At 41.1% G+C, this 27326-nt stretch overlaps 1 protein-coding gene across 1 annotated transcript in view; it reads right to left on the bottom strand.

The window, feature by feature from the left end:
- Window positions 1–27326, bottom strand: part of LOC106579767 (1-phosphatidylinositol 4,5-bisphosphate phosphodiesterase delta-1) — a 128602-nt gene that overhangs the window by 44676 nt on the left and 56600 nt on the right. The window contains exons 3-7 of the mRNA XM_045702867.1: window positions 18966–19194; window positions 18655–18784; window positions 16575–16803; window positions 15025–15226; window positions 1453–1597 (exon numbers count right to left, since the gene is read on the bottom strand). Coding sequence (XP_045558823.1) covers window positions 1453–1597; window positions 15025–15226; window positions 16575–16803; window positions 18655–18784; window positions 18966–19194 — 935 coding nt within the window. The remainder of the gene's footprint in view (window positions 1–1452; window positions 1598–15024; window positions 15227–16574; window positions 16804–18654; window positions 18785–18965; window positions 19195–27326) is intronic.

The raw sequence follows: 27326 nt of genomic DNA, 5'->3' as shown, positions 1-27326 counted from the left end.
GGGGTCAGGGGTTAGGGTCAGGGGTTTGGGTCAGGGGTTAGGGTCAGGGGTTAGGGTCAGGGGTTTGGGTCAGGGGTTAGGGTTCAGGGGTTTGAGTTAGGGTCAGGGGTTAGGGTCAGGGGTTAGGGTCAGGGTTAGGGGTCAGGGGTTTGGGTTAGGTGTTATGGTTACCTTGAAGGCGTACTCCATGATGGGTTAGGGTCAGGGTTAGGGTCAGGGGTCAGGGGTTAGGGTCAGGGTTAGGGTCAGGGGTTTGGGTCAGGGGTTTGGGTTCAGGGGTTTGGGTTAGGGTCAGGGGTTAGGGTTAGGGTCAGGGTTAGGGTCAGGGGTTAGGGTTAGGGTCAGGGGTTAGGGTCAGGGTTAGGGTCAGGGGTTTGGGTTAGGTGTTATGGTTACCTTGAAGGCATACTCCATGATGGGTTAGGGTCAGGGGTCAGGGTCAGGGTTAGGGTCAGGGTTAGGGTTAGGTGTTATGGTTACCTTGAAGGCGTACTCCATGATGGGTTAGGGTCAGGGGTCAGGGTTAGGGTCAGGGTTAGGTGTTATGGTTACCTTGAAGGCGTACTCCATGATGGGTCAGGGGTCAGGGGTCAGGGTTACCTTGAAGGCGTACTCCATGATGGGTTAGGGTCAGGGGTCAGGGTTACCTTGAAGGCGTACTCCATGATGGGTTAGGGTCAGGGGTCAGGGGTCAGGGTTACCTTGAAGGCGTACTCCATGATGGGTTAGGGTCAGGGGTCAGGGGTCAGGGTTACCTTGAAGGCGTACTCCATGATGGGTTAGGGTCAGGGGTCAGGGTTACCTTGAAGGCGTACTCCATGATGGGTTAGGGTCAGGGGTCAGGGTTACCTTGAAGGCGTACTCCATGATGGGTTAGGGTCAGGGGTCAGGGTTACCTTGAAGGCGTACTCCATGATGGGTTAGGGTCAGGGGTCAGGGGTCAGGGTTACCTTGAAGGCGTACTCCATGATGGGTTAGGGTCAGGGGTCAGGGTCAGGGTCAGGGTCAGGGTTACCTTGAAGGCGTACTCCATGATGGGTTAGGGTCAGGGGTCAGGGGTTGGGTCAGGGTCAGGGGTCAGGGTTACCTTGAAGGCGTACTCCTTGATGGGTTAGGGTCAGGGGTCAGGGGTCAGGGTTACCTTGAAGGCGTACTCCATGATGGGTTAGGGTCAGGGGTCAGGGTTACCTTGAAGGCGTACTCCATGATGGGTTAGGGTCAGGGGTCAGGGTCAGGGTTAGGGTCAGGGGTCAGGGTTACCTTGAAGGCGTACTCCATGATGGGTTAGGGTCAGGGGTCAGGGTCAGGGTTAGGGTCAGGGGTCAGGGTTACCTTGAAGGCGTACTCCATGATGGGTTAGGGTCAGGGGTCAGGGTCAGGGTTAGGGTCAGGGGTCAGGGTTACCTTGAAGGCGTACTCCATGATGGGTCAGGGGTCAGGGGTCAGGGTTACCTTGAAGGCGTACTCCTTGATGGCCTTGATGACGTCTTTAAACAGGACCTTGGAGGTGAGGGTGTGGCCGTGGTAGATGATTGGCTCCCCCTGGGCCCCGTCCCAACAGTCTAACTCCACACAGCGACAACTCTTCATCAGGGCCCTAAAGACCACATCACAAACATACATTACTTCTAGTATCTCTAGTACTGTATCTAGTACTATATCTATTATATCCACTACTGCATCTAGTACTACATCTACTATATCTAGTACTGTATCTAGTACTATATCTATTATATCCACTACTGCATCTAGTACTACATCTACTATATCTAGTACTGTATCTAGTACAATATCAATTATATCTAGAACTGTATCTAGAACTACATCTACTATATCTAATACTGTATCTAGTACAATATCTATTACTGTATCTAGTACTATATTAATTATAGTACTGTATCTAGTACTACATCTACTATGTCTACTACTGTATCTAGTACAATATCTTCTATATCTAGTACTGCATCTAGTACTTTATCTCTATCTAGTACTATATCTATTATATATAGTACTGTATCTAGAACTGTATCTAGTACTACATCTATTATATATAGTAATGTATCTAGTACCACATCTACTATATCTAATACTGTATCTAGTACAATATCTATTATATCTAGTACTATATCTACTATATCTATTATATCTAGTACTGTATCTAGTACTATATATATTATATCTAGTACTGTATCTAGTACTATATCTACTATATCTAGTACTGTATCTAGGACAATATCTACTATATCTAGTACTGTATCTGTTTCTAGTACTATATCTATTATATATATATTACTATATCTATATCTACTACTATATCTACTGTATCTAGTACTGTGTCTGTATCTAGTACACTATCTACTATTAAGAGTACCGTATCTGTATCTAGTACAATATCTGCTATATATAGTATTGTATCTGTATCTAGTACTATATCTACTGTATCTATTACCGTATCTGTATTGAGTACTATATCCACTGTATCTAGTACTATATCTGTATCTAGTACTATATCTACTATTGTCACGTCTTGACCAGTAAAAGGGGTTATTTGTCATTGTAGTTTGGTCAGGGCGTGGCAGGGGGTGTTTGTTTTGTGTGTTTTGGTGTTTTTGGTTTTATGTTTTCTATTTCTATGTTTAAATCTAGTTTTCTATTTCTATGTTTGGTCTATGCTGGTTGTCGTTGTCTCTAATTGGAGGCCATATTTAGTAAAGGTTTGTTTCCCTTGTGTTTTGAGGGTGGTTATTTCCTGTATAGTCTGTGCACCTTATGGGACTGTTTCGTCGTACGTTTATTTTGTTTAAGTGTTATCTTTAAATAAATTAAGTATGAGCACTTTACCCGCTGCGCCTTGGTCCAATCCTTACGACGCCCCTGACAACTATATCTCTATATAGGACAATATCTACTATATCTAGTACTGTATCTATCTACTATATCAACTATATCTCTATATAGCACAATATCTACTATATCTAGTACTGTATCTATCTACTATATCTACTATATCTAGTACTATATCTGTATCTAGTACTATATCTACTATATCTAGTAATATATCTCTATCTAGTACAATATCTACTATATCTAGTAAATCAAATCAAATCACATTTTATTTGTCACATACACATGGTGAGCAGATGTTAATGTGAGTGTAGCGAAATGCTTTTGCTTCTAGTTCTGACAGTGCAGTAATATCTAAAAAGTAATCTAACAATTCCCCAACAACTACCTAATACACACACATCTAAAGGGGTGAATGAGAATATGTACATATAAGTATATGGATGAGCGATAGGCGAACAGCATAGGCAAGGTGCAATAGATGGTAAAAAAAAACAGTATATACATACATGTGATATGAGTAATGTAAGATATGTAAACATTATTAAAGTGGCATTTTTTAGAATGCATTGTATAAAGTGACTTGTGATCCATTTATTCAAGTGGCCAGTGATTGGGTCTCAATGTAGGCAGCAGCCTCTCTGAGTTAGTGATTTCTGTTTATCAGTCTGATGGCCTTGACATAGATGCTGTTTTTCAGGTTCTCGGTCCCAGCTTTGATGCACCTGTACTGACCTCGCAGCGGGGTGAACAGGCAGTGGCTCGGGTGGTTTATGTCCTTGATGATATTTTTGGCCTTCCTGTGACATCGGGTGGTGTAGGTGTCCTGGAGGGCAGGTAGTTTGCCCCCAGTGATGCATTGTGCAGACCTCACTACCCTCTGGAGAGCCTTGCGGTTGAGGGCAGTGCATGGCCACACAGTCATGGGTGAACAGGGAGTACAGGAGGGGGCTGAGCACGCACCCTTGTGGGGCCCCAGTGTTGAGGGTCAGCGAAGTGGAGATGTTGTTTCCTACCTTCACCACCTGGGAGCGGCCCGTCAGAAAGTCCAGGACCCAATTGCACAGGGCGGGGTTAAGATCTAGGGCCTCCAGCTTGATGATGAGGTATTCAACAGATTTTTATCTTGTCAGCTCAGGGACTCGATCCAGCAACCTTTCGGTTACTGTCCCAACGCTCTAACCACTAGGCTACCTGCCGCCCCAATAACTTGTATTATATTGTATCTAGTACTATTTCTACTATATCTAGTACTGTATCTATCTGTTATATATAGTATTGTATCTTTATCTAGTACTATATATACATATCTAGTACTATATCTGTATCTAGTACTATATCTACTATAACTAGTATCTACATTTACTATAGCTAGTACTATATCTACTATATCTAGTAATATATCTATATATAGTACTATATATACTATATCTAGGACAATATTTGCGATATGTAGTTCTATATCTACTATATCTAGTACAATATCGGTATAAAGTACTATATCTACTATATCTAGTACTATGTATACTATATATTACTATATATAGTACTATATCAACTATATATAATAATATATTTGTATCAACTACTATACTGAATATATCTAGCACTACATCTATTATATCTAGTACTATATCTGTATCTAGTACTATATCTAGTTCTGTAACTGTATCTAGTTCTATATCTACTATATCTAGTACTATATATATTATCTCTAGTACTATATGTACTATATCTAGTACTATATCTGTATCTAGTACTCTATCTAATACCTCTAGTACTATTTCTGTAGCTAGTACTATAGCTAGTATATCTAATACTGTATCTGTATCTAGTACTATATTTACTATATCTAGTACTATGTATATTATACCTAGTACTATATCTGTATTTAGTACTATATCTGTATCTGGTACCATATCTAATATCTCTAGTACTATATCTGTAGCTAGTACTATAGCTACTATATCTAAAACTGTATCGGGATCTAGTACTGTATGTACTATATCTAGTACTATGTATATTATACCTAGTACTATATCTGTATCTAGTGCTATATCTACTTTATCTAGTACTGTATCTGTAACTAGTACTATATCTACTATATCTATTACTATATCTGTACCTACTACTATATCCACTATATCTAGTACTATATTTGTATCTAATACTATAGATACTATATATTGTACTGAATCCATATCTAGCACTATATCTACTATATCTAGCACTGTATCTAGTACTATAACTACTATATATAGTACTGCATCTGTATCTATACTAAAGAAAAATATAAACATCAACATGTAAAGTGTTGGTCCCATGTTTCATGAGCTGAAATAAAAGATTACAGAAATGTTCCATATGTACAAAAAGCTTATTTCTCTCAAAGTTTGAGCACAGTTTTTACATCCCTGTTAGTGAGCATTTCTCCTTTGCCAAAATAATGGGACCAATACTTTACATTTATATTCTTGTTCAGTGTAATATGTTGAAATATAAAATCAAATCAAATGTTATTTGTCACATGCGCCGAATACAACAGGTGTAGATCTTACAATGAAATACTTACTTACAAGCCCTTAACCAACAATGCAGTTTTAAGAAAAATACCTACAAAAATAAGAAATAAAAGTAACAAATAACAAATAATTAAAGAGCAGCAGTAAAATAACAATAGCGAGACTATATACATGGGTACCGGTACAGAGTCAATGTGTGGGGGCACCGGTTAGTCGAGGTAATATATACAGTGGGGGAAAAAAGTATTTGATCCCCTGCTGATTTTGTACGTTTGCCCACTGACAAAGAAAGGATCAGTCTATAATGTTAATGGTAGGTTTATTTGAACAGTGAGAGACAGAATAACAACAAACACTTCCAGAAAAACGCATGTCAAAAATGTTATAAATTGATTTGCATTTTAATGAGGGAAATAAGTATTTGACCCCCTCTCAAATAAGAAAGATTTCTGGCTCCCAGGTGTCTTTAATACAGGTAATGAGCTGAGATTAGGAGCACACTCTTAAAGGGAGTGTTCCTAACCGCAGCTTGTTACCCTGTATAAAAGACACCTGTCCACAGAAGCAATCAATCAATCAGATTCCAAACTCTCCACCATGGCCAAGACTAAAGAGCTCTCCAAGGATGTCAGGGACAAGATTGTAGACCTACACAAGGCTGGAATGGGCTACAAGACCATCGCCAAGCAGCTTGGTGAGAAGGTGACAACATTTGGTGCGATTATTCGCAAATGGAAGAAATACAAAAGAACTGTTAATCTCCCTCGGCCTGGGGCTCCATGCAAGATCTCACCTCGTGGAGTTGCAATGATCATGAGAACGGTGAGGAATCAGCCCAGAACTACACGGGAGGATCTTGTCAATGATCTCAAGGCAGCTGGGACCATACTCACCAAGAAAACAATTAGTAACACACTACGCCGTGAAGGACTGAAATCCTGCAGCGCCTGCAAGGTCCCCCTGCTCAAGAATACATATACATGCCCGTCTGAAGTTTGCCAATGAACATCTGAATGATTCAGAAGACAACTGGTGAAAGTGTTGTGGTCAGATGAGACCAAAATGGAGCTCTTTGGCATGTACTCAACTCGCCGTGTTTGGAGGAGGAGGAATGCTGCCTATGACCCCAAGAACACCATCTCCACCGTCAAACATGGAGGTGGAAACATTATGCTTTGGGGTGTTTTTCTGCTTGGGGGCCAGGACAACTTCACCGCATCAAAGGGACGATGGACGGGGCCATGTACCGTCAAATCTTGGGTGAGAACCTCCTTCCCTCAGCCAGGGCATTGAAAATGGGTCGTGGATGGGTATTCCAGCATGACAATGACCCAAAATACAAGGCCCAGGCAACAAAGGAGTGGCTCAAGAAGAAGCACATTAAGGTCCTTGAGTGGCCTAGCCAGTCTCCAGACCTTAATCCCATAGAAAATCTGTGGAGGGAGCTGAAGGTTCGAGTTGCCAAACGTCAGCCTCGAAACCTTAATGACTTGGAGAAGATCTGCAAAGAGGAGTGGGACAAAATCCCTCCTGAGATGTGTGCAAACCTGGTGGCCAACTACAAGAAACATCTGACCTCTGTGATTGCCAACAAGGATTTTGCCACCAAGTACTAAGTCATGTTTTGCAGAGGGGTCAAATACTTATTTCCCTCATTAAAATGCAAATCCTTTTTTAACCTTTTTGACATGCGTTTATCTGGATTTTTTTGTTGTTATTCTGTCTCTCACTGTTCAAATAAACCTACCATTAAAATTATGGACTGATCATTTCTTTGTAAGTGGGCAAACGTACAAAATCAGCAGGGGATCAAATACTTTTTCCCCCCACTGTACACGTGGGTAGAGTTATTAAAGTGACTTATGCATAGATAATAATAGAGATAACAGCAGCGTAAAAGGGGGTTGGGGGGCAATACAAGTAGTCTGAGTAACCATTTGATTATATGTTCAGTAGTCTTATGGTTTGGGGGTAGAAGCTGTTTAGAAATCTCTTGGACCTAGACTTGGCGCTCCGGTACCGCTTGCCATGCGGTAGCAGAGAGAACAGTCTATGACTAGGGTGGCTGGAGTCTTTGACAATTTTTAGGGCCTTCCTCTGACAACCGCCTGGTATAAAGGTCCTGGATGGCAGGCAGCTTGGCCCCAGTGATGTACTGGGCCGTACGCATTACTCTCTGTAGTGCCTTGCGGTCGGAGGCCGAGCAGTTGCCATACTAGGTAGTGATGCAACCAGTCAGGATGCTCTCGATGGTACAGCTGTAGAACCTTTTGTGGATCTGAGGACTCATGCCAAATCTTTTTAGTCTCCTGAGCGGGAATAGGTTTTGTCGTGCCCTCTTCATGACTGTCTTTGTGTGCTTGGACCTTGTTAGTTCGTTGGTGATGTGGACTCCAAGGAACTTGAAGCTCTCAACCTGCTCCACTACAACCCCGTCGATGAGAATGAGGGCGTGCTCGGTCCTCCTTTTCCTGTAGTCCACGATAATCTCCTTAGTCTTGATTACGTTGAGGGAGAGGTTGTTGTCTTGGCACCACACTGCCAGGTCTCTGACCTCCTCCCTGTATGCTGTCTCGACAATGTTGAAGATCAGGCCTACCGCTGTTTTGTTCATTAGGAAACTTAATGATGGTGTTGGAGTCGTGCCTGGCCGTGCAGTCATGAGTGAACAGGGAGTACAGGAGGGGACTGAGCACGCACCCCTGAGGTAATATTGTGTAATATGTGTGAACTATGTTGTAATATGCTGTAATATGTAGTAATATGTATGTACTATTTTTTTTATATTTTGTAATATGCTGTAATATGCTGTAATATGTTGTAATATGCTGTAATATGTTGTAATATGCTATAATATGTTGTAATATGCTGCAATATATATGTAATATGCTGTAATATGTTGTAATATGTTGTAATATGCTGTAATATGCTGTAATATATATGTAATATGCTGTAATATGTTGTAATATATGTAATATGTAATATATATGTAATATGTTGTAATATATATGTAATATGCTGTAATATGTTGTAATATGCTGTAATATGTTGTAATATATATGTAATATGCTGTAATATATATGTAATATATAAGTAATATGTTGTAATATGCCAGGTAGGCCAGTTAAGAACAAGTTCTCATTTACAACTGCGACCTGGCCAAGATAAAGCAAAGCAGTGTGACAAAAACAACAACACAGCGTTACACATAAACAAATGTACAGTCAACAACACAAAATAAAAGAAAAATATTAAAATCTTTGTACAGTGTGCGCAAATGTAGAAGAGTAGGGAGGTAGGCAATAAATAGGCCCTAGAGGCGAAAATAATTACAATTTAGCATTAATACTGGAGTGATAGATGTGCAGATGATGATGTGCACATAGAGATACTGGGGTGCAAAAGAGCAAGAGGGTAAGTAATAATATGGGGATGAGGTAGTCGGGTGGGCTATTTACAGATGGGCTATGTACAGGTATAGTGATCGGTAAGCTGCTCAGACTGCTGATGCTTAAAATTACACAGGGAGACATAAGACTCCAGCTTCAGAGATTCTTTCAATTCGTTCCAGTCATTGGCAGCAGAGAACTGGAAGGAAAGGCGGCAAAGGTAAGTGTTGGCTTTGGGGATGACCAGTGCAATATACCTGCTGGAGCGCGTGCTACGGGTGGGTGTTGCTATGGTGACCAGTGAGCTGAGATAAGGCGGGGCTTTACATAATAAAGACTTATAGATGACCTGTAGCCAGTGGGTTTGGCGACGGATATGTAGTGAGGGCAAGCCAACGAGAGCATAGAGGTCGCAGTGGTTGGTAGTATATGGGGCTTTGGTGACAAAACAGATGGCACTGTGATAGACTGCATCCAGTTTGCTGAGTAGAGTGTTGGAGGCTATTTTGTAAATGACATCACCGAAGTCGAGGATCGGTAGGATGGTCAGTTTTACGAGGGTATGTTTGGCAGCATGAGTGAAGGATGCTTTGTTGCGAAATAGGAAGCCGATTCTAGATTTAATTTTGGATTGGAGTTGCTTAATGTGAGTCTGGAAGGAGAGTTTACAGTCTAACCAGACACCTAGGTATTTGTAGTTGTCCACATATTCTAGGTCAGAACCGTTCAGATTAGTGATGCTGGACGTGCGGGCAGGTGCAGGCAGCAATCGGTTGAAGAGCATGCACTTAGTTTTACTAGCATTTCAAAGCAGTTGGAGGCCACGGAAGGAGTGTTGTATGGCGTTGAAGATTGTTTGGAGGTTTTTTAGCACAGTGTCCAAAAAAGGGCAAGATGTATACAGAATGGTGTCGTCTGCATAGAGGTGGATCAGAGAATCACCAGCAGCAAGAGCAACATCATAGATATAGACATAGAAAAGAGTCGGCCCAAGAATTGAACCCTGTGGCACCCCCATAGAGACTGCCAGAGGTCCGGACAACAGGCCCTCCGATTTGACACACTGAACTCTATCAGAGAAGTAGTTGATGAACCAGACGAGGTAGTCATTATAGAAACCAAGACTGTTGAGTCTGCCGATAAGAATGCGATAATTGACAGAGTCGAAAGCCTTGGCCAGGTCGATGAAGACGGCTGCACAGTACTGTCTTTTATCAATGGCGGTTATGATATCGTTTAGGACCTTGAGCGTGGCTGAGGTGCACCCATGACCAGCTCGGAAACCAGATTGCATAGTGGAGAAGGTACGGTGGGATTCGAAATGGTCGGTGATCTGTTTATTAACTTGGCTTTCGAAGACCTTAGAAAGGCAGGGTAGGATAGATATAGGTCTATAACAGTTTGGGTCTAGAGTGTCTCCCCGTTTGAAGAGGGGGGTGACCGCGGCAGCTTTCCAATGTTTGGGTATCTCAGACGATACGAAAGAGAGGTTGAACAGGCTAGTAATAGGGGTTGCAAAACATTTCGGAGGATAATTTTAGAAAGAGAGGGACCAGATTGTCTAGCCCAGCTGATTTGTTGGGATCCAGATTTTGCAGTTCTTTCAGAACATCAGCTGTCTGGATTTGGGTGAAGGAGAAATGGGGGGGGGGGCTTGGGCCAGTTGCTGCAGGGGGTGCTGAGATGTTGGCCAGGGTTGGGGTAGCCAGGTGGAAAGCATGGCCAGCTGTGGAAAAATGCTTATTGAAATGATCGATTATCGTAGATTTATCGGTGGTGACAGTGTTTCCTATCCTCAGAGCAGTGGGCAGCTGGGAGGAGGTGCTCTTATTCTCCATGGACTTTACAGTGTCTCAAAACGTTTTGGAATTAGTGCTACAGGATGAACATTTCTGTTTGAAAAAGCTAGCCTTAGCTTTCCTAACTGCCTGTGTATATTGGTTCCTAACTTCCCTGAAAAGTTGCATATCACGGCGGCTATTCGATGTTAATGCAGAACGCCACAGGATGTTTTGAGCAGCTAAGTCTGGGGTGAACCAAGGGCTATATCTGTTCTTGGTTGTACATTTTTTGAATGGGGCTTATTTAAAATGGAGAGGAAAGCACTTTTGAAGAGCAACCAGGCATCCTCTACTGACGGGATGAGGTCAATATCCTTCCAGGATACCAGGGCCAGGTCGATTAGAAAGGCCTGCTCGCTGAAAGTGTTTTAGGGAGCGTTTGACTGTGATGAGGGGTGGTCGTTTGACCGCGGACCCATAGCGGATGCAGGCAATGAAGCAGTGATCGCTGACATCCTGGTTGAAGACAGCAGAGGTGTATTTAGAGGGCAGGTTGGTCAGGATGATATCTAAGAGGGTGCCCATGGTTACGGATTTAGGGTTGTACCTGGTAGGTTCCTTTATGATTTGTTGAGATTGAGGGCATCTACCTTAGATTGTAGGACGACCGGGGTGTTAAGCATGTCCCAGTTTTGGTCACCTAACAGTACAAACTCTGAAGATAGATGGGGGGCGATCAATTCACATATGGTGTCCAGGGCACAACTGCGGGGCGAGGGGGGTCTTTAACAAGTGGCAACGTTGAAAGACTTGTTTCTGGAAAGGTGGTTTTAAAAGTAGAAGCTTGAATTGTTTGGGCACCGACCTGGATAGTATGACAGAACTCTGCAGGATATCTCTGCAGTAGATTGCAACTCTGCTCCCTTTGGCAGTTCTATCTTGTAAGCCTTAGATAGTAAGGTATGGTTAGTTTAGATTAGAGGTAATGTATGGTTAGATTAGATTAGAGGTAAGGTATGGTTAGATTAGATTAGAGGTAATGTATGGTTAGATTAGATTAGAGTTAATGTATGGTTAGATTAGATTAGAGGTAATGTATGGTTAGTTTAGATTAGAGGTAATGTATGGTTAGATTAGAGGTTGTAATGTATGGTTAGTTTAGATTAGAGGTAATGTATGGTTAGATTAGAGGTTATAAGGTATGGTTAGTTTAGATTAGAGGTAATGTATGGTTAGTTTAGATTAGAGGTAATGTATGGTTAGTTTAGATTAGAGGTAATGTATGGTTAGATTAGAGGTTGTAATGTATGGTTAGATTAGAGGTTATAAGGTATGGTTAGTTTAGATTAGAGGTAATGTATGGTTAGTTTAGATTAGAGGTAATGTATGGTTAGATTAGAGGTTATAATGTATGGTTAGATTAGAGATTGTAATGTATGGTTAGATTAGAGGTTGTAAATTATGATTAGTTTAGAAGTTGTCAAATATTGTTAGTTTAAATTAGAGTTTGCAATTTACCTTTAGACTAGAGATTGTAATTTATGGTTAGTTTAGATTAGAGTTTATAATGTATGGTTAGATTAGAGGGTTGTAATATATGGTTAGATTAGATTTTGAGATTGTAAACTAACCATACATTACAACCTCTAATCTAAACTAACCAAACATTACAACTCTAATCTAAACAAACTATACATTATAACCTCTAATCTAACCATACATTACAACCTCTAATCTAACCATACATTACAACCTCTAATCTAACCATACATTACAACCTATAATCTAAATTAACCATAAATTACAATTCCTAATGTATGGTTAGATTAGAGGTTGTAATGTATGGTTGGAATAGAGGTTGTAATGTATGGTTGGATTAGAGGTTGTAATGTATGGTTAGATTAGAGGTTCTAATGTATGGTTAGATTAGAGATTGTAATGTATGGTTAGATTAGAGGTTATAAGGTATGGTTAGTTTAGATTAGAGGTAATGTATGGTTAGTTTAGATTAGAGGTAAGGTATGGTTAGATTAGATTAGAGGTAATGTATGGTTAGATTAGATTAGAGTTAATGTATGGTTAGATTAGATTAGAGGTAATGTATGGTTAGTTTAGATTAGAGGTAATGTATGGTTAGATTAGAGGTTGTAATGTATGGTTAGTTTAGATTAGAGGTAATGTATGGTTAGATTAGAGGTTATAAGGTATGGTTAGTTTAGATTAGAGGTAAGGTATGGTTAGTTTAGATTAGAGGTAATGTATGGTTAGATTAGATTAGAGGTAATGTATGGTTAGATTAGAGGTTAGTAATGTATGGTTAGATTAGAGGTTATAAGGTATGGTTAGTTTAGATTAGAGGTAAGGTATGGTTAGTTTAGATTAGAGGTAATGTATGGTTAGATTAGAGGTTCTAATGTATGGTTAGATTAGAGATTGTAATGTATGGTTAGATTAGAGGTTGTAAATTATGATTAGTTTAGAAGTTGTCAAATATTGTTAGTTTAAATTAGAGTTTGCAATTTACCTTTAGACTAGAGATTGTAATTTATGGTTAGTTTAGATTAGAGTTTATAATGTATGGTTAGATTAGAGGTTGTAATATATGGTTAGATTAGATTTTGAGATTGTAAACTAACCATACATTACAACCTCTAATCTAAACTAACCAAACATTACAACTCTAATCTAAACAAACTATACATTATAACCTCTAATCTAACCATACATTACAACCTCTAATCTAACCATACATTACAACCTATAATCTAAATTAACCATAAATTACAATTCCTAATGTATGGTTAGATTAGAGGTTGTAATGTATGGTTGGAATAGAGGTTGTAATGTATGGTTGGATTAGAGGTTGTAATGTATGGTTAGATTAGAGGTTCTAATGTATGGTTAGATTAGAGATTGTAATGTATGGTTAGATTAGAGGTTATAAGGTATGGTTAGTTTAGATTAGAGGTAATGTATGGTTAGTTTAGATTAGAGGTAAGGTATGGTTAGATTAGATTAGAGGTAATGTATGGTTAGATTAGATTAGAGTTAATGTATGGTTAGATTAGATTAGAGGTAATGTATGGTTAGTTTAGATTAGAGGTAATGTATGGTTAGATTAGAGGTTGTAATGTATGGTTAGTTTAGATTAGAGGTAATGTATGGTTAGATTAGAGGTTATAAGGTATGGTTAGTTTAGATTAGAGGTAATGTATGGTTAGTTTAGATTAGAGGTAATGTATGGTTAGTTTAGATTAGAGGTAATGTATGGTTAGATTAGAGGTTGTAATGTATGGTTAGATTAGAGGTTATAAGGTATGGTTAGTTTAGATTAGAGGTAATGTATGGTTAGTTTAGATTAGAGGTAATGTATGGTTAGATTAGAGGTTATAATGTATGGTTAGATTAGAGATTGTAATGTATGGTTAGATTAGAGGTTGTAAATTATGATTAGTTTAGAAGTTGTCAAATATTGTTAGTTTAAATTAGAGTTTGCAATTTACCTTTAGACTAGAGATTGTAATTTATGGTTAGTTTAGATTAGAGTTTATAATGTATGGTTAGATTAGAGGTTGTAATATATGGTTAGATTAGATTTTGAGATTGTAAACTAACCATACATTACAACCTCTAATCTAAACTAACCAAACATTACAACTCTAATCTAAACAAACTATACATTATAACCTCTAATCTAACCATACATTATAACCTCTAATCTAACCATACATTACAACCTCTAATCTAACCATACATTACAACCTCTAATCTAACCATACATTACAACCTATAATCTAAATTAACCATAAATTACAATTCCTAATGTATGGTTAGATTAGAGGTTGTAATGTATGGTTGGAATAGAGGTTGTAATGTATGGTTGGATTAGAGGTTGTAATGTATGGTTGGATTAGAGGTTGTAATGTATGGTTAGATTAGAGGTTGTAATGTATGGTTAGATTAGAGGTTGTAATGTATGGTTAGATTAGAGGTTGTAATGTATAGTTAGATTAGAGATTGTAATGTATGGTTAGATTAGAGGTTATAATGTATGGTTAGATTAGAGGTTATAATGTATGGTTAGATTAGAGGTTGTAATGTATGGTTAGATTAGAGGTTGTAATGTATGGTTAGATTAGAGGTTGTAATGTATAGTTAGATTAGAGATTGTAATGTATGGTTAGATTAGAGGTTATAATGTATGGTTAGATTAGAGGTTATAATGTATGGTTAGATTAGAGGTTGTAATGTATGGTTAGATTAGAGGTTGTAATGTATGGTTAGATTAGAGGTTGTAATGTATGGTTAGATTAGAGGTTGTAATGTATGGTTAGATTAGAGGTTGTAATGTATGGTTAGATTAGAGGTTGTAATGTATGGTTAGATTAGAGGTTATAATGTATGGTTAGATTAGTTTGTAATGTATGGTTAGATTAGAGGTTGTAATGTATGGTTAGTTTAGGTTAGACTAGAGGTTGGCATGGTTACTTGATATAGGCCTCTGTGCTGCTGGGGTCTTTGAGCTGGTCTCCCATCAGGTAGGTGTTGTGGGAGGAGCTGATGAAGTAGTGGTTGATTGGCTGGCTCATATCCTGGTACACCGTCTTGTGGGCGGGGTTGAAGATAGACCCCTCCTCCTGTTGCATGTACATCAGGAAGCCATCTTTGGTCATGTGATTCATATGCTTTGCTGGAAGAGGGAACGTGGGGGGGGGGCAGAATTAATTAGGGGATTGGGGATAGAGTGGCCGTGTGGAATAGGTCTACCAGATATATATATAATTTAGTTTGTAAAGAAAAAGTGCTCCAGAAATATTAAAGGTTGGACTATTTCAGCACATTCCTAGAACACAATAAAACGGTATTTTGTCATCCCATACCGCATCCTTAAGTATATGCTTCCTTATACAGTGACTTCAGCAGCTCTCACCTGAGTCATCCAGCTCATATTGAGTCAGTGCCAGAGCAGCTCTCACCTGAGTCATCCAGCTCATATTGAGTCAGTGCCAGAGCAGCTCTCACCTGAGTCATCCAGCTCATATTGAGTCAGTGCCAGAGCAGCTCTCACCTGAGTCATCCAGCTCATATTGAGTCAGTGCCAGAGCAGCTCTCACCTGAGTCATCCAGCTCATATTGAGTCAGTGCCAGAGCAGCTCTCACCTGAGTCATCCAGCTCATATTGAGTCAGTGCCAGAGCAGCTCTCACCTGAGTCATCCAGCTCATATTGAGTCAGTGCCAGAGCAGCTCTCACCTGAGTCATCCAGCTCATATTGAGTCAGTGCCAGAGCAGCTCTCACCTGAGTCATCCAGCTCATATTGAGTCAGTGCCAGAGCAGCTCTCACCTGAGTCATCCAGCTCATATTGAGTCAGTGCCAGAGCAGCTCTCACCTGAGTCATCCAGCTCATATTGAGTCAGTGCCAGAGCAGCTCTCACCTGAGTCATCCAGCTCATATTGAGTCAGTGCCAGAGCAGCTCTCACCTGAGTCATCCAGCTCATATTGAGTCAGTGCCAGAGCAGCTCTCACCTGAGTCATCCAGCTCATATTGAGTCAGTGCCAGAGCAGCTCTCACCTGAGTCATCCAGCTCATATTGAGTCAGTGCCAGAGCAGCTCTCACCTGAGTCATCCAGCTCATATTGAGTCAGTGCCAGAGCAGCTCTCACCTGAGTCATCCAGCTCATATTGAGTCAGTGCCAGAGCAGCTCTCACCTGAGTCTTCCAGCTCATATTGAGTCAGTGCCAGAGCAGCTCTCACCTGAGTCATCCTGCTCATATTGAGTCAGTGCCAGAGCAGCTCTCACCTGAGTCATCCAGCTCATATTGAGTCAGTGCCAGAGCAGCTCTCACCTGAGTCATCCAGCTAATATTGAGTCAGTACCAGAGTATTTAATCATCCCCAACTTCCAATTGGTTCATTCATCCCCCCTCCTCTCCCGTGTAACTATTCCTCAGGTTGTTGCTGTAAATGAGAATGTGTTCTCAGTCAACTTACCTGGTAAAATAATGGTTAAATACAAAAACAGAGTATCTCTCACCTGAGTCGTCCAGTTCGTATTTCTCTATGAGTCTTAAAGCGTCCTCCAAGGTGGCCACCTCACGCTGCTCGTTCAGCAGGAAGTTGAGCAGGTCATTGGCGCTCATCTGCCCCCCCGTGGCGGCGTGCTTCTCGTAGATCACATCGATCTCCTCCCGGTGAGTCAACAGGTCGTAGAAGAGTTTGATTTCAGAACCCTCCAGGGTGCCCGAGTTTGACGTGTCACATTTCTACAGGACAAGATGATTTACAAAACAGTATTTTACTATATTGACTTCCTCCTCAGATGACATGAAATGCTTTGAGACCTGGCAGAACCTTAAATGAAACTGATATGCATACAGGAACATGAAAGAACTGCATTAAGAACTATCATGCCACTACAGTTGTAAGCTTCTATAACAACCTCATTGTAAGTCATTAACAACCTCATTGTAAGTCATTAACAACCTCATTGTAAGACATTACTGTGCAGCCGTATTCATCGACCTGGCCAAGGCTTTCGACTCTGTCAATCACCACATTCTTATCGGCAGACTCAACAGCCTTGGTTTCTCTAATGATTGCCTCGCCTGGTTCACCAACTACTTCTCAGATAGAGTTCAGTGTGTCAAATCGGAGGGCCTGTTGTCCAGACCTCTGGCAGTCTCTATGGGGGTGCCACAGGGTTCAATTCTCGGGCCGACTCTCTTCTCTGTATACATCAATGATGTTGCTCTTGCTGCTGGCGATTCTCTGATCCACCTCTACGCAGATGACACCATTCTGTATACTTCTGGTCCCTCTTTGGACACTGTGTTAACTAACCTCCAGATGAGCTTTAATGCCATACAACTCTCCTTCCGTGGCCTCCAACTGCTCTTAAATACAAGTAAAACTAAATGCATGCTATTCAATCGATCACTGCCCGCACCTGCTCACCCGTCCAGCATCACTACTCTGGACGGCTCTGACTTAGAATATGTGGACAACTACAAATACCTAGGTGTCTGGTTAGACTGTAAACTCTCCTTCCAGACTCACATTAAGCATCTCCAATCCAAAATTAAATCTAGAATCGGCTTCCTATATCGCAACAAAGCCTCCTTCACTCATGCTGCCAAACATACCCTCGTAAAACTGACCATCCTACCGATCCTTGACTTCGGTGATGTCATCTACAAAATAGCTTCCATTACTCTACTCAACAAATTGGATGTAGTCTATCACAGTGCCATCCGTTTTGTCACCAAAGCCCCATATACTAACAAGCACTGCGACCTGTATACTCTCGTTGGCTGGCCCTCGCTTCATACTCGTCGCCAAACCCACTGGCTCCAGGTCATCTATAAGTCTTTGCTAGGTAAAGCCCCGCCTTATATCAGCTCGCTGGTCACCATAGCAGCACCCACTCGTAGCACGCGCTCCAGTGTGCTACGAGTGGGTGCTGGTCACCCCCAAAGCCAATTCCTCCTTTGGTCGTCTTTCCTTCCAGTTCTCTGCTGCCAATGACTGGAACGAACTGCAAACATCTCTGAAGCTGGAGACTCATATCTCCCTCACTAACTTTAAGCACCAGCTGTCAGAGCAGCTCACAGATCACTGCACCTGTACATAGCCCATCTGTAAACAGCCCATCTATCTATCTACCTCATCCCCATACTGTATTTATTTATTTATCTTGCTCCTTTGCACCCCAGTATCTCTACTTGCACATTCATCTTCTGCACATCTACCATTCCAGTGTTTAATTGCTATATTGTAATTACTTCGCCACCATGGCCTATTTATTGCCTTAACTCCATAATCTTACCTCATTTGCACTCTCTGTATATAGACTTTTTCTACTGTATTGTTGACTATGTTTTGTTTATTCCATGTGTAACTCTGTGTTGTTGTATGTGTCGAATTGCTATGCTTCATCTTGGCCAGGTCGCAGATGCAAATGAGAACTTGTTCTCAACTAGCCTACCTGGTTAAATAAAGGTGAAATAAAAAATAAATAAAAAGTCCATCACAACCTCATTGTAAGTCATTAACAACATCATTGTAAATCCATCACAACCTCATTGTAAGTCATTAACAATCAGATATCCACTCACTGTAAACAGCACTTTAGCGTAGGTCTCGTCCACCTCGACGTTGATCTGGCGAAGGAAGTGTTTCAGCTCCTTCAGAGTCATCATGTTGTCCTTGTTCTTGTCTGCTTTCCTCATACAGTTGAAGATCCAGCTTTAATACCTCCAGATGGAAGGATCAAACACTGAACAGAGATTAACCTTTGACCTAAGCACATTATAGATGGGAATACACTTTACTGCGTAGGCTGAACAAATAGTTTCAGATACTCTAAGTATCTGAACAACGTTTTAGTTGTGAGTTTCAAAGGAAGCAGATCAACGGAAGAGGATACTGCTCGCTCGTCTGCTGGCGGTTGAGTTTCTTCATGTTAGAGAGGATCTTCTCCAGACCATTGACCCACTGCCTAGCCTCCTCCGCCGAGGTCGCCACCAGGTCCAGGTTCCTCCTGCGGCCCTTAAAGATGATGGAGAAACAGAGGTCCTCCACGTGGGCCTCTGTGTGCTTCTGAAGACCCTCCGACTGGCGGCCCTTACGCACAGAGTCGACGTCATCAATGGAAACTGAAAGGGGAGACAAGAGGGGGACATATTATATTTTATTTAGCAGACGATCTTATCCAGTGCCACTCACAGGAGCAATTATTGCAAACAAAGGTTTCTGTACCAAATATTAAGTTCTGCTTTTCTGATGTATCAAATACTTATGTCATGCAATAAAATGCAAATTAATTACTTAAAAATCATACAATGTGATTTTCTGGATTTTTGTTTTAGATTCCGTCTCTCACACAGTTGAAGTGTACCTATGATAAACATGACAGATCTCTACATGCTTTGTAAGTAGGAAAACCTGCAAAGTCGTCAGTGTATCAAATACTTGTTCTCCCCACTGTATCTACAGGAAAACACTGTTTCAATGTGACGGTGGACATCTAAGGCTTTCTGCCACTCACAGCACCCAACAGTGCAGAAGATAAAAACTCACAGAAACCTACAGCAGATAAAAACATGTCTGTCTATCTAGTGCGTCCCTATGTATCTACACACTTCCTTCCTTAACGGTCTCGAGTTTATGTGAGAAGCAGCTCCTTCCTACACACCCTGACAGACCTAGTCCCTGGTGTCTACTGGAGGAGGCTTCCAGGACCAACAGTCCTAGTCCCTGGTGTCTACTGGAGGAGGCTTCCAGGACCAACAGACCTAGTCCCTGGTGTCTACTGGAGGAGGCTTCCAGGACCAACAGACCTAGTCCCTGGTGTGTACTGGAGGAGGCTTCCAGGACCAACAGACCTAGTCCCTGGTGTCTACTGGAGGAGGCTTCCAGGACCAACAGACCTAGTCCCTGGTGTGTACTGGAGGAGGCTTCCAGGACCAACAGACCTAGTCCCTGGTGTGTACTGGAGGAGGCTTCCAGGACCAACAGTCCTAGTCCCTGGTGTCTACTGGAGGAGGCTTCCAGGACCAACAGACCTAGTCCCTGGTGTGTACTGGAGGAGGCTTCCAGGACCAACAGTCCTAGTCCCTGGTGTCTACTGGAGGAGGCTTCCAGGACCAACAGACCTAGTCCCTGGTGTGTACTGGAGGAGGCTTCCAGGACCAACAGACCTAGTCCCTGGTGTGTACTGGAGGAGGCTTCCAGGACCAACAGACCTAGTCCCTGGTGTGTACTGGAGGAGGCTTCCAGGACCAACAGTCCTAGTCCCTGGTGTCTACTGGAGGAGGCTTCCAGGACCAACAGACCTAGTCCCTGGTGTCTACTGGAGGAGGCTTCCAGGACCAACAGACCTAGTCCCTGGTGTGTACTGGAGGAGGCTTCCAGGACCAACAGACCTAGTCCCTGGTGTGTACTGGAGGAGGCTTCCAGGACCAACAGTCCTAGTCCCTGGTGTCTACTGGAGGAGGCTTCCAGGACCAACAGACCTAGTCCCTGGTGTCTACTGGAGGAGGCTTCCAGGACCAACAGTCCTAGTCCCTGGTGTCTACTGGAGGAGGCTTCCAGGACCAACAGACCTAGTCCCTGGTGTCTACTGGAGGAGGCTTCCAGGACCAACAGACCTAGTCCCTGGTGTGTACTGTACTCTACACTATCCGACTGTTGTTTACTAAATACTTGATTTGGCCAACAGACACATTCCATGGATTTTTGGTTTGGGTAATACTGTGGTTAACGGAACACTTCCAAGCCAACGTGAACTCACTTGACTGCCTTGCTGCACAGTTGAACTCTCTGAGGTTCTGAACTATGAATAGGGCCAGCACAGTGTGACTTAATGTGCATTTACATGGTGTTTAATAAAAACATCACAACACAACATAGTAAGGGAACCAGCCCCAGTATGTAGTGTAGTTTACATGGTGTTTTCACTCTGGGAACCAGCCCCAGTATGTAGTGTAGTTTACATGGTGTTTTCACTCTGGGAACAAGCCCCAGTATGTAGTGTAGTTTACATGGTGTTTTCACTCTGGGAACAAGCCCCAGTATGTAGTGTAGTTTACATGGTGTTTTCACTCTGGGAACCAGCCCCAGTATGTAGTGTAGTTTACATGGTGTTTTCACTCTGGGAACCAGCCCCAGTATGTAGTGTAGTTTACATGGTGTTTTCACTCTGGGAACCAGCCCCAGTATGTAGTGTAGTTTACATGGTGTTTTCACTCTGGGAACCAGCCCCAGTATGTAGTGTAGTTTACATGGTGTTTTCACTCTGGGAACCAGCCCCAGTATGTAGTGTAGTTTACATGGTGTTTTCACTCTGGGAACCAGCCCCAGTATGTAGTGTAGTTTACATGGTGTTTTCACTCTGGGAACCAGCCCCAGTATGTAGTGTAGTTTACATGGTGTTTTCACTCTGGGAACCAGCCCCAGTATGTAGTGTAGTTTACATGGTGTTTTCACTCTGGGAACCAGCCCCAGTATGTAGTGTAGTTTACATGGTGTTTTCACTCTGGGAACCAGCCCCAGTATGTAGTGTAGTTTACATGGTGTTTTCACTCTGGGAACCAGCCCCAGTATGTAGTGTAGTTTACATGGTGTTTTCACTCTGGGAACCAGCCCCAGTATGTAGTGTAGTTTACATGGTGTTTTCACTCTGGGAACCAGCCCCAGTATGTAGTGTAGTTTACATGGTGTTTTCACTCTGGGAACCAGCCCCAGTATGTAGTGTAGTTTACATGGTGTTTTCACTCTGGGAACCAGCCCCAGTATGTAGTGTAGTTTACATGGTGTTTTCACTCTGGGAACCAGCCCCAGTATGTAGTGTAGTTTACATGGTGTTTTCACTCGGGGAACCAGCCCCAGTATGTAGTGTAGTTTACATGGTGTTTTCACTCTGGGAACCAGCCCCAGTATGTAGTGTAGTTTACATGGTGTTTTCACTCTGGGAACCAGCCCCAGTATGTAGTGTAGTTTACATGGTGTTTTCACTCTGGGAACCAGCCCCAGTATGTAGTGTAGTTTACATGGTGTTTTCACTCTGGGAACCAGCCCCAGTATGTAGTGTAGTTTACATGGTGTTTTCACTCTGGGAACCAGCCCCAGTATGTAGTGTAGTTTACATGGTGTTTTCACTCTGGGAACCAGCCCCAGTATGTAGTGTAGTTTACATGGTGTTTTCACTCTGGGAACCAGCCCCAGTATGTAGTGTTGTTTACATGGTGTTTTCACTCTGGGAACCAGCTCCAGTATGTAGTGTAGTTTACATGGTGTTTTCACTCTGGGAACCAGCCCCAGTATGTAGTGTAGTTTACATGGTGTTTTCACTCTGGGAACCAGCCCCAGTATGTAGAGTATTGATTGCGTAGATGTTGTTGCAGGTGCACCAATATGCTTGTGTTTCTAACTCCAACTGTGCAGTAATACCTAACAGTAATCAAATAGTTTCTTTCTCATCAATCTAAACACAATACCCCATAAGGAAATGTTTGCAAATGTATACCATTTTTTTAACTGAAATATTACATTTGTATTTATTATGGATCCATATTAGCTGCTGCCAAAGCAGCAACTACTCTTCCTGGGGTCCAGCAAAATTAAGGCAGTTTATACCATTTTAAAAACATTACAATACATTCACAGATTTCACAACAGACTGTGTGCCCTCAGGGCCCTACTCCACCACTACCACAAATCTACAGTGCTAAATCCATGTGTGCGTATAGTGCATATGTTATCGTGTGTGTGTATGCATGTCTATGTTTGTGTTACTTCACAGTCCCCGCTGTTCCATAAGGTGTTTTTTTCAAGTTTTTAAAATCTAATTTTACTTACATAATAGGGATGTATTCCAGTCTATAGAGAAACATAATGGGGATGTATTCCAGTCTATAGAGAAACATAATGGGGATGTATTCCAGTCTATAGAGAAACATAATGGGGATGTATTCCAGTCTATAGAGAAACATAATGGGGATGTATTCCAGTCTATAGAGAAACAGAATGGGGATGTATTCCAGTCTGGAGAGAAACATAATGGGGATGTATTCCAGTCTATAGAGAAACATAATGGGGATGTATTCCAGTCTATAGAGAAACATAATGGGGATGTATTCCAATCTGGAGGGAAACATAATGGGGATGTATTCCAGTCTATAGAGAAACATAATGGGGATGTATTCCAGTCTATAGAGAAACATAATGGGGATGTATTCCAGTCTATAGAGAAACATAATGGGGATGTTTTCCAATCTATAGAGAAACATAATGGGGATGTATTCCAGTCTATAGAGAAACATAATGGGGATGTATTATAATCTATAGAGAAACATAATGGGGATGTATTCCAATCTATAGAGAAACATAATGTGGATGTATTCCAATCTGGAGAGAAACATAATGGGGATGTATTCCAATCTGGAGAGAAACATAATGGGGATGTATTCCAATCTATAGAGAAACATAATGGGGATGTATTCCAGTCTATAGAGAAACATAATGGGGATGTATTATAATCTGGAGAGAAACATAATGGGGATGTATTCCAGTCTATAGAGAAACATAATGGGGATGTATTCCAGTCTATAGAGAAACATAATGGTGATGTATTATAATCTGGAGAGAAACATAATGGGGATGTATTCCAGTCTATAGAGAAACATAATGGGGATGTATTCCAGTCTATAGAGAAACATAATGGGGATGTATTCCAATCTATAGAGACACATAATGGGGATGTATTCCAATCTGGAGAGAAACATAATGGGGATGTATTCCAATCTGTAGAGAAACATAATGGGGATGTATTCCAGTCTGTAGAGAAACATAATGGGGATGTATTCCAATCTGGAGAGAAACATAATGGGGATGTATTCCAATCTGGAGAGAAACATAATGGGGATGTATTCCAATCTGGAGAGAAACATAATGGGGATGTATTCCAGTCTATAGAGAAACATAATGGGGATGTATTCCAGTCTATAGAGAAACATAATGGGGATGTATTCCAGTCTATAGAGAAACATAATGGGGATGTTTTCCAATCTATAGAGAAACATAATGGGGATGTATTCCAATCTATCGAGAAACATAATGGGGATGTATTATAATCTGGAGAGAAACATAATGGGGATGTATTCCAGTCTATAGAGAAACATAATGGGGATGTATTCCAGTCTATAGAGAAACATAATGGTGATGTATTATAATCTGGAGAGAAACATAATGGGGATGTATTCCAGTCTATAGAGAAACATAATGGGGATGTATTCCAGTCTATAGAGAAACATAATGGGGATGTATTCCAATCTATAGAGACACATAATGGGGATGTATTCCAATCTGGAGAGAAACATAATGGGGATGTATTCCAATCTGTAGAGAAACATAATGGGGATGTATTCCAGTCTGTAGAGAAACATAATGGGGATGTATTCCAATCTGGAGAGAAACATAATGGGGATGTATTCCAATCTGGAGAGAAACATAATGGGGATGTATTCCAATCTGGAGAGAAACATAATGGGGATGTATTCCAATCTGGAGAGAAACATAATGGGGATGTATTCCAGTCTATAGAGAAACATAATGGGGATGTATTCCAGTCTATAGAGAAACATAATGGGGATGTATTCCAGTCTATAGAGAAACATAATGGGGATGTATTCCAGTCTATAGAGAAACATAATGGGGATGTTTTCCAATCTATAGAGAAACATAATGGGGATGTATTCCAGTCTATAGAGAAACATAATGGGGATGTATTATAATCTATAGAGAAACATAATGGGGATGTATTCCAATCTATAGAGAAACATAATGTGGATGTATTCCAATCTATAGAGAAACATAATGGGGATGTATTATAATCTATAGAGAAACATAATGGGGGTGTATTCCAATCTATAGAGAAACATAATGGGGATGTATTCCAATCTGGAGAGAAACATAATGGGGATGTATTCCAGTCTATAGAGAAACATAATGGGGATGTATTATAATCTATAGAGAAACATAATGGGGATGTATTCCAGTCTATAGAGAAACATAATGGGGATGTATTCCAGTCTATAGAGAAACATAATGGGGATGTATTCCAGTCTATAGAGAAACATAATGGGGATGTATTATAATCTATAGAGAAACATAATGGGGATGTATTCCAGTCTATAGAGAAACATAATGGGGATGTATTCCAATCTACTTTTTTATGCTTTAATTTGCATGCTGAGAATTTGGTGTTAATATACTGTAAATCTTAAATATAATATTTTCTAAATGTTCTTGAAATGTGCTGAGGATCTCCAAGACAAGGTAAAATACATGATGCGTGAACATCAATGGTGTATTGTGTTAAAGCTAAAATAAATATGCTATGAATGTCATATAAACCGACTTGTTTCATTCTTACAGCTATAAGTGGAACCTGTGCAACCTAATTTAAACATTGTATGAATGTCATATAAACCGACTTATTTCATTCTTACAGCTATAAGTGGAACCTGTGCAACCTAATTTAAACATTGTATGAATGTCATATAAACCGACTTATTTCATTCTTACAGCTATAAGTGGAACCTAATTTAAACATTGTCTGAATGTTATCAGAACTGACTATATTTTGGGAACCTATTTTGTAATTAACCACTCTGTTCTCACAACCTAATTACATGGTCTGTGAACCTTTAAACAACTCAGAAAGGCTGTTTTATCTAAATTCTTGCAACATCAAAGGAATGTTTTGTGCAGCCTGATACAAACACTATCTGAATGTCCAGCACAAATTGACAGTTTTTGTGTTTTGGGAACATATCTCTTGTGATGTTCCCACAATGTTCCACAATGTTCCCACAACCTAATGAAACATTCTGGGAACCTTTAATGAACAGACTAAATGTGTTCTGGGAATGTTCTAGTAACATCAGATCAATGTTTTTTTTGCACCTGTGGTGGAAATTCTACCTTTAACTAATAATGAGGAGAGGCATAGTCAATAATCAATCAAGGTATTACTTTTATAAAAAACGTATTATAATAAGGAGGAGGGCGCACCACCCACGCTGTCCCGCTCTGACCTGGGAGAGCTGTGTTTTCTCTGTTTAGTTAGGTCAGGGTGTGATAGGTGGGTGGGCATTCTATGTTTTGTTTTTCTATGTTTTGGCCGAGTGTGGTTTCCAATCAGAGGCAGCTGTCTATCGTTGTCTCTGATTGGAAGCCATACTTAGGCAGCCTGTTTTTCCCTGTGTTTTCGTGAGGATCGTGTTTTTGTGCAGCTGTGTTTATTGCAGCCCCAGAACGTCACGTTTGTTTCAGTTTCACCTGTTTATTGTTTTTGTTCAAGTTCACAAATAAAATATGTGGAAGTACCGCCCCGCTGCGCCTTGGCTAATTTACAACACGGAATTCGAAGACAGCACTTGTGACACACGCAGGTGAAATGAAGTGAGAGCCTCCTGTACAAAGAGTAGGTAATCCTTATATAGTCTAGCTGTCTTATGCAAACACATGATCTTATGTATGTGTGTGTGAGTACAGAAGGAGAGACGGAACTGGGTTACGGGGTACCGGGGTTCTTCCTCTAACAGTAGCTCAACGGTTCCTCCAAGTTGACTATAATGAAAAGGTTGTCTCAGTCTGTCGCAACGGAGTGAGGACAATAGGTGCCAAAGTGACAGGAAGTCACTCCAGACATACTTCCTCTGTCAGTAGCTCAACGGTTCCCCCAACTTGGGCAAGCAAGCACCTTTCACTGTCGGCCCAAATGATGTATGTCTCACACACACACACACACACACACACACACACACACACACACACACACACACAGACACAGACACAGACACAGACACAGACACACACACACACACACACACACACACACACACACACACACACACACACACACACACACACACACACACACACACACACGTAAAACATGAACCTTTCGCCCAGAAACAGGCTCCAGACATAACCACAGCTCTATCACTGGTGTGCAGAATATAACACTTTGCCATGTCTCCAGTTAAGCGAAGATGAACCAGTTATTTTCTGTCATCTCTTGGGTAAGCACCCAGATATCATGGGGTCCTGCTACACACACACAACAGTTAGAACAGGCCTCTTAATAATGCACACACACACTTTTCTATCTTATATGAGTTAGTTTCTTTAACTATCTCTAGACCAATGCCTAGGCTTAAAGAAGGATATTTCACTACACAAGCATTAGTAAGGTTTAACTTCAAAATGCCCTCACACACCA

Source organism: Salmo salar, chromosome ssa19 (genome assembly GCF_905237065.1).
Source record: "Salmo salar chromosome ssa19, Ssal_v3.1, whole genome shotgun sequence".
In the NCBI taxonomy this organism is placed as follows: Eukaryota; Metazoa; Chordata; class Actinopteri; order Salmoniformes; family Salmonidae; genus Salmo; species Salmo salar.
The sequence above is the reverse complement of the archived record's forward strand: the minus strand, read 5'-3'. Positions and strand labels throughout refer to the sequence as shown.